This window comes from Oryzias melastigma, linkage group LG11 (genome assembly GCF_002922805.2).
Source record: "Oryzias melastigma strain HK-1 linkage group LG11, ASM292280v2, whole genome shotgun sequence".
In the NCBI taxonomy this organism is placed as follows: domain Eukaryota; kingdom Metazoa; phylum Chordata; class Actinopteri; order Beloniformes; family Adrianichthyidae; genus Oryzias; species Oryzias melastigma.
This window is the reverse complement of record NC_050522.1, coordinates 27,208,657-27,226,315: the sequence shown is the minus strand read 5'-3', so window position 1 is coordinate 27,226,315 and position 17,659 is coordinate 27,208,657. Positions and strand designations below refer to the sequence as shown.

Sequence of the window (17,659 nt, the reverse complement as noted above, 5' to 3'; positions counted from 1 at the left end):
CACTAATAAATACTAACGCCCCCCCCCCTCCACACTCTCTCAGAGCATCCATGAGGGTTTATGATTTCAGACCGTGAGTACACAAAAACATTTCTGAGTAGATCTAAACGCTTCACTGATCAATACAGGAAGTGATCAGCTGATCAATATCTAAACCAGCTTCCAGCTGATGTCCTTCTGATGCTGGATTGAGGGAATATCCTCCGTTTTCCATCAGGTTCTAATCCATGATCCAGTTTCCTCTGAGATCAAAACTTCATCTGTCAGGATCGATTCATCTGACCAACGATGATGGACCCTAAGCTAGCAGCGTCAGGTAAAACAGGTCCGACCTGCAGCTCACCTGGAGTAAACCGCACATCTGAGTCACGGAAAAGGTCACGGTGCCTCAACAGAAAACAATCATCTACCATTAATAGAAAAATCATTTGAAGAAAAACGGAAATCTGCGGTCGTTTGAGTAATGACATCGTTCACCTGAAGGGGGAGACAAACGCTCTACCCTGAAGAACTCAGAGATCAAAGGAATTCTGTTCAAAAGTCTGAAATGATTCACACACCAGACATTTAGACAGGAGTGTGAGCGAAAAATATAATGAAATATAGCTCTGAAGCTGAAATAGAGTTCTGAAGCTGAACTTCAGTTCTGAAGCTGAAATAGAGTTCTGAAGCTGAAATAGAGTTCTGAAGCTGAAATAGAATTCTGAAGCTGAACTTAACCTCTGAAGCTGAACTACAGTTCTGAAGCTGAAATATAGTTCTGAAGCTGAACTACAGTTCTGAAGCTGAACTTCACCTCTGAAGCTAAACTACAATTCTGAAGCTGAACTTCACCTCTGAAGCTGAAATAGAGTTCTGAAGCTGAACTTTAGTTCTGAAAGTGAAATATAGTTCTGAAGCTGAACTTCACCTCTGAAGCTGAAACAGAGTTCTGAAGCTGAACTTCACCTCTGAAGCTGAACTTCACCTCTGAAGCTGAACTTCACCTCTGAAGCTGAACTACAGTTCTGAAGCTAAAATAGAGTTCTGAAGCTGAACTACAGTTCTGAAGCTAAAATAGAGTTCTGAAGCTGAACTTTAGTTCTGAAGCTGAACTTTAGTTCTGAAGCTGAAATAAAGTTCTGAAGCTGAAATAGAGTTCTGAAGCTGAACTTCAGCTCTGAAGCTGAAATAGAGTTCTGAAGCTGAAATAGAGTTCTGAAGCTGAACTACAGTTGAGAAGCTGAACTTCAGCTCTGAAGCTGAACGTCAGTTCTGAAGCTGAAATAGAGTTCTGAAGCTGAAATATAGTTCTGAAGCTGAACTTCACCTCTGAAGCTGAAATAGAGTTCTGAAGCTGAACTTTAGTTCTGAAGCTGAACGTCAGCTCTGAAGCTGAACGTCAGTTCTGAAGCTGAACTTCAGCTCTGAAGCTGAAATAGAGTTCTGAAGCTGAACTACAGTTCTGAAGCTGAACTTCAGCTCTGAAATCAAACCATTTATTCAGGTTTCTTTGGTTTTAATCTCCAAATTTTTTTTGCATTTGAGATTTTATTAGTGGGTTTGAATTATTCCGACTCGCTTTCATTTACATCTTTTATGATAAATCTAATTTAGTAAATCAATGTAAATAAATAAAGAAGAACATCTTTTTTCATGTTTGTTTTCCTTTGTTTCACCTCCTCCCCCTCCTCACAGCAGAGGAGGGGGAGGAGAAACAAGATGCTGACAAAGATGCCCACGTGCACATGCACGTGCGCGCTGCATTCCTGACATATTGTACAGTAATAGAACAGAACACACCTTCCTTCAGAGCTGCTGCCTGAAAACCGCCTGGATTTAAGAGGGACAACATCAAATATTTATTACCCAGAATGCATCTCTGCTCGTCTTTGCTCTGACTGAACTCTAGTTCAGAAAACGTTTGGTTTTTGCCTCTCAAACTTAGTTTTCTTGTTTTTCATCTGTAGATCTTCATCTGGTCGTCCCGGTTTCCTCCTTAAATGAATCCATCAGTTTATGGTCATTTGTCCCCGTGACGTCCAGCCGCTCCTTTATATAACGCCGTCTGCAGGGTCATGTGACAGATTAGACCAGCTGACATGATGATCATTCCCAGGATTACGTTACCTGGAATCCCAGTCCAGACAACAGAAGATCAGCCGCGTTCCTGAGCGGCTGCAGCTCTGGGAGGAGTTCTCTACCGGAGCCTTGAAGGACAAACTTCTGGTCTTCAGGATCAGCAGCAGTGATGATGAGGCAGAAACTCACAGTTCTGCCAGTAATACAGTGATAATCAGCTGTGGGGTCAAAGGAACACCACGAACGGCCTCACATGAAGGAAACGTTCTGTTTTCATAATCTCCTTTAGAAAAGCTGGAAGGTTCTGACTGCAGACCGGGTCTGAAGTCCACTCAGAGAAATGCGTTCAGGAAACTTTGAGAAGTTTCAGGTGATCGGGAGTTTCCATTGATCCACTAAAAACTAATATGATCAATGGAAGTTACAGTCAGCAGAAAAAAATCATGCTCGACGTCTGAACTTCATAGCAGCTCCACATTTTCTATCAGTCGGTTTGTCCTCCGGCCCGGCTTGTCCTCCGGCCCAGTTTGTCTGTCCTCCGGCCCAGTTTGTCTGTCCTCCGGCCCAGTTTGTCTGTCCTCCGGCCCGGTTTGTTCCCCGGCCCGGTTTGTCCTCCGGCCCAGTTTGTCTGTCCTCCGCTGGGCTCTCTCTGATCCTTCCAGGTAACCTTGACCACTAGCCCCTGACACCTTAAATGGTTCACCTTAGCAACACCAATGCCACATAAAGGAGGGATTACTGAAGGACGTTCCTCATTATTTAACAGACCAACAGTTTCATCAGTATGAGAAAGACAGATCTCTGAACATCTTAGACCAGGTCTGTCATTATTCTGCATCTCCCTGTTCTCATGTCGACTCTGCCGTTTCCTCTTCTTCTTAGCTAGCTTAGCTCTGACTCCGTATACACACCTCCTCATTCCACCAAGTCTCCTTATCAACTCTCTTTCCTGATGACACACCAGGTACCTGTCTCCCTGATCACATGACCTGTAGTTCTCCAATCATCTGGGAGTTCCTCCTGACCCAGAGTCAGTTTTAGCTCCTTACATGTCATGAAACAATCTTCATTTCTCAGCTTCCACCAGTTTGTCCTCTTCTCTGCCTTTGTTGTCTCTTTCTTCATCTTCTTCATCACCAGAGTCATTCTACACACCACCATCCTGAAACACTCTCACCAACCACTACTGCAGTCTCTGATCTCCTTCCGATTACACCGTCGTCTAATCAAGATCTGGGAAAAAGTCACAGAAATATTTATCTACAGAAAGTTCTCCAAAAATCCGAACCACAAATAGAACATTCCAGAACTCCTTTAAACGGGTCGATTTGGATCATTTCTGGATGGGAAATGATGCGTAGAGTGCCTCCTACAGCAGACGCTCCTCACAGCACCTCCTACAGAGAAAGGGTCTCCTCCTTTACTGTAACAGGAGCTCCTGCACCAATATGAGCTGTACTACACACACGGATAAACAAACACACACACAGTAGAGCCAATCATGCATCTGACCTGCATCTGACCTTCACCTGACCTTCATTTGACATTCGGCAGTATAGGAACAGGTCAGTATTGCCCCCCCCCCAGCACTGATTTGTGGTTTTTAAATGAATCTAGAGGAAGTCTGGAGAATTCACAGTCTAGATCTGTAACACAGATAGTCCAGATTGTAATTCCTGTTCTTCATCTGAAGATGTCAAAAGCAGATCAGAATTCAAATCTGTAAAAGACTCTCTGTGTCTCTCAGGCTCCGAGGAGACGATCATCAACAGTTCTGATGAAGAAAATTGGATTTTTTAAAGTAAATATTTCTGCAGATCAACAGTCTCTCCCTGCAGGACCGTGAACACAGGAATGAAGTTCTCACTGTGATCAGTTCCTACAATAGTAAAAAAACGACTATTTGTGGACTTCTGAGAGTCTCAGAGAAACGTTCCTGTTTTTCCAGGAGGAACGAGTCTTTAAGCTGCTTTCCTGGATTTGATCTCCTCAGTGATGAACCTACAGATGAATTTTAGCAGACTAATCTGCAGCGTGCGTACCTCAGAGCCGCCTCCACACCGCAGCAGCGGCTCAGTCCTGATCTACAGAACTGGGTCAGCCGGCCCAAATCAGGGCTAAAATTAGAACCAAAATATGTGGCACCTCTGCTGTGATGGAGGCAGACGACGGAGAGACCGACAAGACCGTTCCGACCAGACCCTTCCGACCGGACCCTTCCGACCGGACCGTTCCGACCGGACCCTTCCGACCAGACCCTTCTGACCGGACCCTTCTGACCGGGTTCCTACATGTAGAACTGTTCTTTGGTGAAACGTGAAACATGGAGCAGAGCGGTTCCTCTGTAGAGAATTGAGGGGAACCAAGCCTGGGGGTGGGGGGTGACCTCTCTATAAATGACTGAGTTATGTAAGGATGGTACTGAAGGTCGATGACCGGAGCAACGAGAAAACAACAAATATTCTAAGAAAAGACAAAAGATAAACTCTGTTTTTGTTCGTCCTCCAGCAGATTAACCAGACAGAACTCAGAACAGAGGCGGGTCCAGATGAAGGACTGGTCCTCAGCAGGAGGTCCGGTGAGTCAGGAGAAAAGCCAGATAATCTAAGGCGGCACGTGGATCCAAACACGGCGAGCAGCAGCCAGAGGACAGGAAGGACAGGTGTGGACACAGAACAACAGATTTTCTAGAATGAAGATCTGATCAGATCAGAGCAGATTAACAGGCCGTTAGAAACAGAAAGGAGGAATCCTCTTCAGAACATCAGAAAAACGTCTGAACAGAACCGAGCCGACTCTCTTCCTCTGGACCAACATGTCTGAGAACCGGCAGCCGGATCCAAACCCATCTGCTAACAGAAGTTCTGCAGGACCGTTCTAGAGCTGTTGGAGGATTTTTATCCCAAATCATCAAAAGTTTCTTCTATTTAAAAAAAAACAAGAGTTTAGAGCAAAATTTAAGACCTAAAATCAAAAAGAAAATTCTCTTCTGGATCTTTTTGAAACTCATCTGTAATCAGAACCTCTTCTGAACACGGTTTTGGTTCTGTTCAGATTCTGGATCACTGCGTGATCAGTTCACCTGTAGAAGGTTTCTTCAACAGAACGATGTAGGAAACGAGTGTAGACTGAAACAAACTTCAGCTTCATCATCAGGACAGAAACCAGCAGTGAGACAACTCTCCTCTGAACTGATCATGATGCTTCCTCCTCCTGCTGCAGAGAAACGCTCCACTGCTCATGAAACATTGATTTAAACCTTCAGAATTACAGGGTTGAAGACCTAAAAAGGATTGATCTATCCATCATGTGTGACGGCGGTGAGAGCGGCTAACGGCGTCCTCAGGACTGGTTCCTGACACCAACACCTGCTCAGGTATATTGGACATATCTCAGACGTTTGCGTGGATCCGACTCACCGATCTGCAGCAGGACGGGCGTCACCAGCGCCGTCTCCATGGCGTAGCAGAACTCCCGTCCGAACATGACGGCGCCGTGCATCACCCATCTCTTCACTGTGATTCCTTCCACAGATCCCTCGCTCGCCGATTCCTCTGCCCCTCCCGCTCCGTCCGCCTCGCCGCCCGCTCCACCTTTGTCCTCCTCGTGGCCTGACGCGCCGCATCGTTTGCCGCCGCCGCCCAGAGATCCCACCGGCACCGCGTCAGCCTCGGTGTTCTGGGGGGGCATGGTGGAGGGCATGCACGCAGCAGAACGCCGGCGGGTCTACGGAGCCACAGAAGGACCGCCTCCAAATGCTTTGTGGTTCCTCCCGGTGAATGAACGATGACGTTTCCTGATCCAACTGATGGAATAAAAACGATCCCGGACAGAATGACGACTGAAGCTGCAGACGCTTCAGGGCTTTCATCAGCTGATCCACTAAAGACCTGAAACTTCAGAGGATTTAAAAACACTAAAGAGCGTAAAAACACAGAAACTCCGGGTTCCGTTTGGAAATCCGTTTTCCTAAACTCTGGGAAGCAGCAAAACTTCAAAGGAACTTTCCAGGAAGCTGACCGAAAGCTTCAGTTTTGGTTTGTTTCAGCTTGTGTGTGTGTGTGAGTGTGTGTGTCTGTGCGAGTGTGTGTGGCGTTTATGGCTCGTTTGTCATGGAGCTCCGCCCCCTTTACTGTCTATTACAAGCTGTAAAAATCCGTATAGAAGACCATTCGGTCAGCTCCAGAGTCATTCTGTGTTGGGGGGGCTGGATGGAGGGCTCAATGAACCACGGCGGGCGGAGCTCCTCTGAAAATCCCCATCGATTGGCCGATCAGTCTGGAGAAAAACAAACAAAACAGAGAAATGTTAAAGCTTCAGAAGCTGAAACGAGCTGAAAGAAACGGTTTGGAAAACAGAAGCTGAAAGTCAAGAACGCCGTCGTCCGCAGTAAACAAACAAACATCAGTCAAAAATATGAAGAAGTGAAAATCAGGTCAGAATATCTGAGGAAGCACAAAAACCTCGAGTCTGCGGGAAATCCCGGCAGATTCAGCATAATCTCCTCTGATCCAGCAGATCAGCAAATGTCGTCAGATTCATCATCAGCTGATTCTGGGTTTTCAGGAGGAAACGTATTCCTCAGCAGATCTACAGGAACTGGAACTAGGGCCTAATAAAAGGTTCTAACAGAACCTTTGCCTCCAGTTCTCCATTAGAACCCTCAGATCCAGGAATCGTCCAATCACACGTGAGGAAGAGTCGTGGTTTTAGCCGTCATCATCGTCACCAGAAACCAAATCGTCAAAGCTGAAAAGGTGTCTTCATAGCTGCTGTTTTAGACAGGTGTGTCAGGAGAACCACGATCAGACAACACAATCAGGGATTGAACCTTCAGCTTATTACAGACTTTAAAGAAATTCCAGTAGAGCTGACAGTGAATTTAAGTCCTGCAAAGGAACGTTTGTGGTTCTCCTGGATGAAACCAGAGATCAAAACTTCCTCACAAAAAGCATCAATGAGAGAAATGAGGGCTCCATCAGAGTCTGGAAGAATGGATGGAGGTAGAGAAAAGAGAGAAAGGAAAGAAGAAAAGGCGATTTGGAACGGTGAAAACACTAAACGTAGAGAGAAATGTGGTGAAGGTGGAGTCCGCGGTCGATTCGTGTCCGGGAGGTTCTCCTTTCTGCTCCTCATGTTTCACTGAAGTCTGAACGACGTCCTGAATATTCTATCAGAAAAACCTTTTCTCAGCTGACCTGATGCTGCAGATTACACAACAGGCCTCCTTTAACTCACACCGACATGACCCCCCCCCCCCGGTCCCAGGGTCGAGCCGCAAAGGCTCAGAATGAAAGATGGATGATGAAGCATCCAACGCCGCCGTGGAGAGGAGCCGAGCAGAGAACGAAAACGTCGAATGATGAACAAAAAATGATAGATGTGAAGGAAGATTATAGAAAGACGAAGGACATCAGTAAAATAGAACAATAGAGGAAATAAAAAATACATTTAAAAAAGATTTGCTTTGTTTTGGACCCTAAACTGAAGATGCTCTGCAGGAACAAAACTGAAAATCTGTTGGCAAATGAATGCTAACTTCCTGAAGGTCATCAGCATAACGGATCATTTTATTTAACAGTCTTAGTCCATATTTGATCATAAAGTCTGATTTTACTGATTTTTCAGAAAGTCTGGACCCTAAAGTCTGGACCCTAAAGTCTGGACCCTAAAATCTGGACCCTAAAGTCTGGACCCTAAAGTCTGAACCCTAAAGTCTGAACCCTAAAGTCTGGACCCTAACGTCCGTGTGTCAAAGTGTCCTTGGGCAAGACACTGAACCCCATATTGCCTCTGGAGGAAGTTTGGAACCAGGTTTAGCGGCAGAGCCACCACCAGTCTGTGAATGTGTCAGTGAAGCACTTTGGGCCTTCAAGGAGGGTGGAAAAACACTATACAAGTACACACCCTTTACACAACACACACACAACACACACACAAGACACACACACACCCTGCTGTAAGACAGTCTGTCTGTTTGAGTCTTCCAGAACCTTCTGTCCTCTGATGTTTTCAGCTCCGGTTTGGTTTTTCATTTATGTTTACTTTTCCTCACCGTTAATCCCAAACAGTTTGAGTCCTTTCAGAATAAGAGTCTCATTTACTGCACTTCCTGCTGGGCTCTGACCCTCCTCCCGACCAGAACCTTCTATAGGCAGAAACCGGGACACGTGTTCCACATTAAGGATGGAAGTGGGTCGAGTGACAGAACGATGAAGCCGACCGAGTCGGCACATGAAATCTGAAACAGCTGAAGACAAACGAGGAGGCGGCACACTGAGAGGTTCAGAGACCCGACAGAACCAGAAGTCTACCTGCTGGGGGGGGGGGGGATTCAAGTAAAAACAAAAAAATGATGAGACTGAAAAATCAATCCATTCCAAAAGTCGGTTCTTATTCTCAATCATCTGGAGGATTTCTAGAATCTTTTCTGCAAAGTTCCTGAAAATCTGTTGATGTTTTCATGCCAACATGCCCCCCCCACCCCCCACAGGGACGTGAGCGGACATACAGAGCTCTGACCCACATACAGAAAGGTATAGATTACCCCCCCCAATCAGGATCCACGCGGGAGAACAGGGAGGCACTGTGGTGTGGCGGGAAACAATGAGAATTAAAGTGAATCCTTCTGGATTAAAGTAAATCTGCTGGATTACATGAATCCTTTCGGAATAGTGAATCCTTCTGGATTAAAGTGAATCCTCCCAGAATAAAAGGAATCATTCTAGAATAAAGTGAATCCTCTGGATTAAAGTGAATCCTTCTAGAATAAAGTGAATCTTCTGAAATCAAGAGGATAATTCTGTCGGTGAAGGAAAATAACTTAAATTGTCACCAAACAGGAGAGTTTGAGGCTGATTTCACCGTCAGCCCAGATTTAAAAAATACAAAAGAGCCGCTTTAGCGAGCTAGCAAGCTCTTGGCTTCGCGGGAGCTCAAACATCTCGTGGTGAGCTTCAACTCTCAAGAGTGAACAGAGAAATACCTGAAACATATAAAACATCTGAAACCCGTGAAGCATGTAAAACACCTGAAACTTCTGAGACACCTGAAACATCTGAAACCTGTGAAGCATGTAAAACACCTGAAACATCTGAAATGTATAAAACACCTGAAATCGCTGATACATCTTAACCCCTGAAACTTTTATAACATCTGAAACACCTGAAACATCTAAAACCCCTGAAACATCTGAAATCCCTGAAACTTTTATAACATCTGAAACATCTAAAACACCTGAAACACCTGAAACCTGTGAAGCATGTAAAACCCATGAAACATCTGAAGCACCTGAAACATCTAAAAACCCCTGAAACATCTAAAACATCTAAAACACCTGAAACATCCGAAACACCTGAAACACTTGAAACATCTGAAACCCGTGAAGCATGTCAAACACCTGACACATCTGAAGCATCTGAAACACCTGAAACATCTGAAGCATCTGAAACACCTGAAACATCTAAAACACCTGAAACATCCGAAACACCTAAAACACTTGAAACATCTGAATCATCTGAAACCTGTGAAGCATGTAAAACACCTGAAATTTCTGAGACACCTGAAACATCTGAAAAACCTGAAACCTGTGAAGCATGTAAAACACCTGAAACATCTGAAACATCTGAAACATCTAAAAACCCCTGAAACATCTAAAACACCTGAAACATCTGAAACATCTAAAAACCCCTGAAACATCTAAAACACCTGAAACATCTGAAACATATACACCATCTGAAAACACTGATACATCTTTAACCCCTGAAACTTTTATAACATCTAAAACACCTGAAACATCTAAAAACCCCTGAAACATCTGAAACACCTGAAACATCTAAAACCCGTGAACCTTGTAAAACACCTAAAACATCTGAAACATCTAAAACCCTTGAAACCTGTGAAGCATGTAAAACACCTGAAACATCTAAAAATCCCTGAAACATCTAAAACACCTGAAACACCCGAAACATCTGAAACGCCTGAAACATCTAAAATCCCTGACACGTCTAAAACACCTGAAACCCGTGAAGCATGTAAAACACCTGAAACACCTGAAGCATTTGAAACACCTGGAACATCTGAAACATTTAAAAATCCCTGACACGTCTAAAACACCTGAGACATCTAAAACACCTGAAACACTTGAAACACCTGAAACCCGTGAAGCATGTGAAACACCTGGAACATCTGAAGCATCTGAAACACCTGAAACATCTGAAACATCTGAAACCCGTGAAGCATGTCAAACACCTGACACATCTGAAGCATCTGAAACACCTGAAACATCTGAAGCATCTGAAACACCTGAAACATCTAAAACACCTGAAACATCCGAAACACCTAAAACACTTGAAACATCTGAATCATTTGAAACCTGTGAAGCATGTAAAACACCTGAAATTTCTGAGACACCTGAAACATCTGAAAAACCTGAAACCTGTGAAGCATGTAAAACACCTGAAACATCTGAAACATCTGAAACATCTAAAAACCCCTGAAACATCTAAAACACCTGAAACACCCGAAACATCTGAAACGCCTGAAACATCTAAAATCCCTGACACGTCTAAAACACCTGAAACCCGTGAAGCATGTAAAACACCTGAAACACCTGAAGCATTTGAAACACCTGGAACATCTGAAACATTTAAAAATCCCTGACTCGTCTAAAACACCTGAGACATCTAAAACATCTGAAACACTTGAAACACCTGAAACCTGTGAAGCATGTGAAACACCTGGAACATCTGAAGCATCTGAAACACCTGAAACATCTGAAACATCTGAAACCCGTGAAGCATGTGAAACACCTGGAACATCTGAAGCATTTGAAACAGCTGGAACACCTGACACTTCTGAAGCATCTGAAACACCTGAAACATCTGAAGCAGGAGCCGAGGATCCTTCATCAGGAATCCTCACAGATGTTGTTCCGGGTCTGAAAGCAGACAGACAGCAGAGCTCTACGGCTGCAGTCTGCTGCAGTGCAGCAGGCACAGCACATGTGCACCAACGTGCACCAACGTGCACCGACGTGCACCGACGTGCACCGACGTGAGTGATAAGTCTGCTACTCATGACGGAGCTTAAGCCGTTCCAGCCTCTCTGAACAGGAGACTCATTTCACCTTCTGACAGTCGCAGGTCTGTGATCTAGATCCGTCTCATCCTGCAGCCGGCTGCAAACCAGCGCAGACGTTTGGAGTGACCTTCAGACCTCCTTGCTATTCTGACAGATGAACCAGGCCGACAGAAAACTGTCAGGTTTCTGTTAAAAATTACGGTCCAGATCTGTACGACACAGATCTGTACGACACAGATCTATACGACACAGATCTATATGCTGTGAATGAATGTAAAGACATTCTCTGAACTGGAGTGAGCACAAACACTTTTCTTTATTTGAAGACTCTCCCTCTGACATGAGAATCTGATCAGGACATGAACTGATACAGACTAAAAAATGATCGTTAGAAATTAAATTCAGCTGTTTCACTTTCTGCATTCATTTCTGACGTTTCAATGTTTGGTTTGAGTTTCTAGTTAATTTATAAACTCCAAACCGCCACAGAATGAACTCATGTTGTAACTAGAACACTTTGGAGGATTAATCCTAGAAATGGATGCCCGCCGCCTGGATTCATAACATCTGTTCCCGTTAGCGTGGCTCTGCGGTCAAAACGCTCTCGTCGTCTTTTCATCAGAATTCTGACGTTTTTAGACTAAAACTGGAGTTTTCTAGGACTTTGTTTCTGCAGAGCGGCAGGACTTCCATTCACCTCTGAGTTGTGGGCGGGGCTGTTGGTGCAGCAGTCAGCCTCTGATGTACCATCGAATCTTTGTTTACATTTTCTGCCACTAGCTTACAGCCTCTCACACCCCCACGCTAACATTAAGGGAACAGCAAACATGGCAGCAAGATCAGATCTATCTGATCCAGATCCCTGCTCAGACCAGGAAACCAAAGACGTTCAAGGATCCATTTGTCTGCATCAGAAAGGGGAGGAGCAGGGAGACTTTGGCTCCGCCCCTTTCTGATCCATCAGATTTTTTAAAGGGTTAGTTTTTATCTGCTGCTGATTGATCACAAAGTGAATAAAAACAAAGAAATGCAGATTTAATTCTGAATTCTTTCATTTATCTCCATCAGAAAAACGCCACAAGAAGACCTTAGAAACACCAAAAACTATTTCATGAGAGCAGCTCTTTAAGTTAAACGTGTTTTTTTAAAGGGGCCTACCATGAAAATTCTACCTTCTGAGGTTTTAAATGTTTACTGTTCATTCCTCTCTATAAAGAACCTCAAAGCAGCATTTTGATCCGTTCATGTATTTAAGAGTAATCCTCTAAAAACCTGCAGTCTGCAGCAGCCCCTCCCATACCCACGAAACAGAGCGGGTGGAAACGTGCTGATGCAAGATCGATGCAACAGCTCCCTGTAGGAAGAGCTCCGCCCCCAGACTAACACAACCTTCAATTGATCTCCTTATCCAGAGATGATCAGCAAATAAACTTTCATTTTAGATGCAGAATATCATATATCTTCCAGTTGTGTCCCGTCTTCAATAAATTCCAGCTGAAACAGGAGTTTGTTACTTTAGACACGTCGTTCCTTTAAGACCCCCCCCCCGGTGCGGCACAGCCATGAAAGAGCCGCGTTTGTGTTGTGAAGCAGTGAAGCAGTGAAGCAGTGAAGCAGTGAAGCAGTGAAGCGATGTCCAGACCTGCTAAAGGCAGATATATCATATGTGCACCCATCTCTGAAAAAGTTTGGATTATTTTCGTGGGAGAAATGCAGAGACACGGATTTTGTCTGGGATGACAGGGGTCAGCAGCGGCAGTGCATCCACACGCGGCGGTAGGCGGAGCTTCAGGAAACGAGACGTTTTACAAACTCACGAAATATAACTAATATTTCATAAATAATTTGTTTTCGTGGTCCAAAGGTAATTTATGATCATATATATGGATATAGTTCACTTTTCTGTTGGATTTATCTCCATAGCAACAGCTTGATGTCTTGGTCGTCACGGGTGGAGAGTGTTATGGTCGGGGACCGCGGATGAGACTTGAGCTGGCGGCTTGTTGAAGGAGCATCAAGTTTACCGATTGCTTCAAACATGAAAACAGGCTTCCAGCAACACTGGTGTGTTCGTCATTATTATTTCACATCAACACAACTATTGGCAAGACAAAGACAACACAAGCACACATTTACAATCAAATGAAACTGAATGACACAGAAACTTTGCATTTTGAAGACGAGTGTAAATTCCACAGAAATCCTTAAGTTCTTAGTGAACAAAACCACAAAAACAGCACATCTTTAGACAACAACACACTTTAACCTGCAGTATTGTTCATGAAAACTGCTCTAACAGCACCTTTAAAAACCACAAAAACACAAATCTGATCTACCAGACAAACTTGTTCTGTTTCGTTATGGCTACACAAATATCTGCTTTGTTATTTTCTGTTTCTTCGCTGATCTTGTTCACAAATGTTGGTGAGTTTTATCTGAATAACGATCGTTGAAGACTTCATCCAGTCTGGATCCAGTCAGGATCTAGTCTGGATCCAGACTGGATCCAAGATAGATCCAGACTGGATCCAAACCAGATCCAACTAGCCTCTGTCCAGACATAAATCCAGTGTTGATCCAGATGTGATCTGGCATCATCATGGTTTAAAGGATCAGACTGATCTATTCCCTCCATCCCGGTTTCTGTTCTGCTGAAACTAAATGAAGCTGAAAAACTTGAATTCAGATGAAACAGAGTCACCAGGTGAGATCTGAGCGGGATTCTGTCCTTGAACACGCCTGTGTGTGCGGCGGCCACCAGAACCAGCGTCTGTGGATCCTCTGTTCTGACTCAGAAACCATCAGTGCATCGTTTGGGTCTCAGAATAACCCGAATGAACGGAGCAGGAATTCAGGGAAGTCAGTCTGAGGCCGAGTCAGAACCAGCCGAGTCAGCAGAAACGGGTCGTCCGTCTTTCACTTCATGATCCAAACTTCAGACTCAACCAGTACGGATGCACACTATTAACTAAACTGAAAGTCTTGTTCTGCACAAACAGTTTTTCAGTCTCGACTGACGAGTTCAAATAAAAACTTTATAAACTTTTCTCACATTTAATCCCATTTCGTTCTAAACATGTTTAAGGTAATCTCATTTTATTGTACTGTCACCCCACCAACCGTCTAGAGTCAGATAGCTACTGCGCTGCAGCAGACCCATAGATAAGAGTGTGAGAAGAGGGCGTGGCCTCTGTCCTGCAGAGCAAACAGCTCAAAAACAGGCTGCTTACCGACTGTTTGTGTTCCTGCTTCTGTGTAAGAAACGGGATTCCACAGACAGATCTCAGCACCCGTTCAGCAGAAGGTCAGTCGACAGCTCAGACAGCTTTCACAGTAAACAGTCCAGCTAAACCTCCTCCACCTTTCCAGCGAGGACGGGACATCCCGGTCTACAGAGACCAATACTGTTGGTTTTTGTCCGAATAGTCCAGACATTTCTGGACAATTAGATTTAGATGTTATCAGCTGATTGAGGAATAACTCAAACCCAGTTCAGAATCACAGAGGAAAACGTCTTTACGTGTCAGGAAGATTCAGAGCAATAATCAGTATTTTATATTCAGTCTGGTAGAAACAACACAGTATTCTACAGCTGTGACTGAACAGAAACACACCAACATGTGATTGATTCAAAGGAAGACGGTTTGAAGGCCTGAAGAAGTTTCATGGATGACATTCACACCTTCCAGGTCTGCTAATGAGAGACGTTTGATTGGATGATAAACACCATAAAAACGCACTAAAAAGGATCATTCATATGCTCCCTTTCTGGCCACGTTCATGACCGTGATGCTAATGCTAACGCTAATCTCTGGCATCATGCCGGTGTTCTGGAGGCTGCCCCTCATTCCACGGTTAACGTCAGGATTCTTGTTTTAAATCTTCCTCCCCACATCCTGGGTCGGAGTCTCTGATCCTGGAGGTACCGAGGTCCAACAGGAACCTCAGAGCAGAACCAGCTTCTGTTACAGGTTAGTTCTGCTAGATCCCAAAGTGATCCAAATGTACATTTGAGAACTTATCGTCTATAAGAAACATTTCCTGTTTGTAAGTCAATCAGGAAATAAATAATTCAGAGACGGCCGGACAGTAAACAACAGCAGCTAACATGAGAGTTCTGCAGAACCATGACCAGAACTGGATATGAAATGATGATTAAAGGAACGATTTCTGCTTTCAAGCCTCAGACCGACTGAAGGTTTTACCAGCAGGAACTCCTGTCTGCCTGAGGACGATCAGTCGATTACATCCGTGTTTTTCTTTATGCAAATCTAAAACATACATGTTCTGCAGAGCGTCTGTGTGCATGTGACCACCTCTGTGTGCATGTGACCACCTCTGTGTGCATGTGACCACCTCTGTGTGCTTCCTGATGCTGACCAGGCAGCAGCAGCCGACAGTCAGCAGGAGGAAGTGGAGAGTTTCAGTTCAGCTGAAGCAGCTGCTCTGCAAGCAAACCCAGGAGCGTCCAGCCTGCTGAGCTCAGTGCAGACATCACAAACACACAATGCAGAGAACCACAAACCCACACAGAGGACAGAGAGTGTTGATGTGTGGTCTGTAGGACACTCACCAAAAGGACGTGAAAGCCTCATAAATGTCTCGGAGACGCTGCGGCTCGGTCCAGACTGCAACCCAAAGTCCTCCGGTCCTGAGAGCACAAACACACAACACCTTACACAAAACACAAGAATGCCAGCTCTGCTACTACACAACCTTGTTTGTGGAGAGTGCTCGTGCACGTCCCTGCTCGTGCACGTCACTGCTTCACTGCGTTAGCATGCAGAGGAGACATTTTTAATATTTTAGAACAGAAACACGAGTCACGAGTCTGCAGGACCGAATGAGGATGAACCAAAGACGACGGATCACTACAGAGGATCAGAGAAGATCAATCAAGATGATCAAAGATGATCAATGAAGATCATTACAGGGGATCAATAAAGATGATCAGCAAAGATCATTACAGATGATCAGAGAAGATCAATAAAGATCATTACCAATGACCTGAATACGGATTTAAACTTCAGAAAAACAAGTTCCTCATCATGAAAGTCAACAGGTTTCCTTGTTGTTCTGAATTTAACTGAAAACTTTTATTTCCAGTCAGAAAGACCGCAGCTCTGACGTCATCATTTATTACTGTGGAACTCACGGAGATTCCCGTTACCGGGAGATTAACCCGGGATGGCATTAAAACACCTAAATGCAGCGACTGCACCGGGAGTCCGTACCGACATCGCACTGCACCGTGAGACTGCACCGGGAGTCCGTACCGACATCGCACTGCACCGTGAGTCCGTACCGACATCGCACTGCACCGTGAGACTGCACCGGGAGTCTGTACCGGGAGTCCATACCGGTGTTATTTTCAGCTAAGGCCCACACAGCTCCCCCTCCTCCCCCCGCCGCAGCGGGAACCTGAGATGCTGCACCGACGGAGCGAATCCGGATCGACCGGAGCTCCCGGATCATCAGCTGCAGCCTCGCGCGGACGCCGCGCCGCTCACCTGTCCGCCGCTCCGTTCTTCCCGCCGCTCCGTCGTTGCATAGATGATCCGCGGCTGCAGCTGCGCTTTAAATGCGCCTTTAAAGGAAGATCTGCCGGAAGCAGAGAGGTAGCGCCTGTCTTCCGGTGACGTCACCGCTTATTAGCATGAGGGGAGGAGCCGCGAGGAGAACCGTAAACAAGCAGCAGCTGTTAGCTTAAAGGTAAACAAGCGGGAAGGCATTTCCGGTTCTGAGCGGAAGTTAGAGTGAAGAAATAAAAATGTAGGAATATTTGATCAAAAAAGTTACCGAGATAAAGGAGGTAAACACGAATAAATAAGAGAACCTGAGGGGTTGTTTTTATAATATTTTATAAAGAAAATGCGAAATCAGCTAAAATAGATAAACGTTGTTAAAAGCAGACTGAACTTTAAATGTTTAAATAACCGATTAATAAACGAGCACAAAATAACATTTTATTCATTAACAATAAAAATAGTTTCTACTCAAACAACTGTTTTAGTTGTTTGAGTAGAAACTATTGTTTTTTTATTGAAAAACGTTTCTAAAAGTGCATTTCAGTATACTGATAAAGCTGGTTAAATATAAATGTTGATAAAATGAACTGAGAGACAATGACTCCTATTATGCTATTAAATGTAAAAAAGAAAATGCTGAAGTTTTAGTCTATAAAATCATCATTTCTGTTTTTTATTGATGGAAATAAAATATACTGCTCACAAGAATAAAAGGAGCACTTTAAAGAAACACATTAGATCCATTAGATCTCAATATTGAAGTTGAATATCTATACAAATAACGACAGTTCAGTGTCTCAGGAACTAAAGGATGCCAAGTCTTTTAATGGAAATACAAGTTTTCAGTCTACAGAGGCTCAGTTGTGTAGACACCATAAAATCAGAGTGAAATGAAGATGTGGCAGGCTAGTCCATTTTTAGAAAACTTCATTTCAGCAACTCAAAATGCTTTTCAGTATCTTGTGTGGCCCCCACCAGCTTGTATGCAT

The 17,659-nt window shown here is 44.3% G+C and overlaps 1 protein-coding gene across 1 annotated transcript in view; it reads right to left on the bottom strand.

The window, feature by feature from the left end:
* The window catches only part of LOC112138957 (solute carrier family 45 member 4), a 28,233-nt gene extending 11,426 nt beyond the window's left edge, over window positions 1–16,807 (bottom strand). Inside the window, exons 1-3 of the mRNA XM_024261625.2 lie at window positions 16,653–16,807; window positions 15,716–15,793; window positions 5,481–6,339 (exon numbers count right to left, since the gene is read on the bottom strand). Coding sequence (XP_024117393.1) covers window positions 5,481–5,763 — 283 coding nt within the window. The 5' untranslated portion in view covers window positions 5,764–6,339; window positions 15,716–15,793; window positions 16,653–16,807. The remainder of the gene's footprint in view (window positions 1–5,480; window positions 6,340–15,715; window positions 15,794–16,652) is intronic.
* Between the last annotated feature and the right edge of the window lie 852 nt (window positions 16,808–17,659).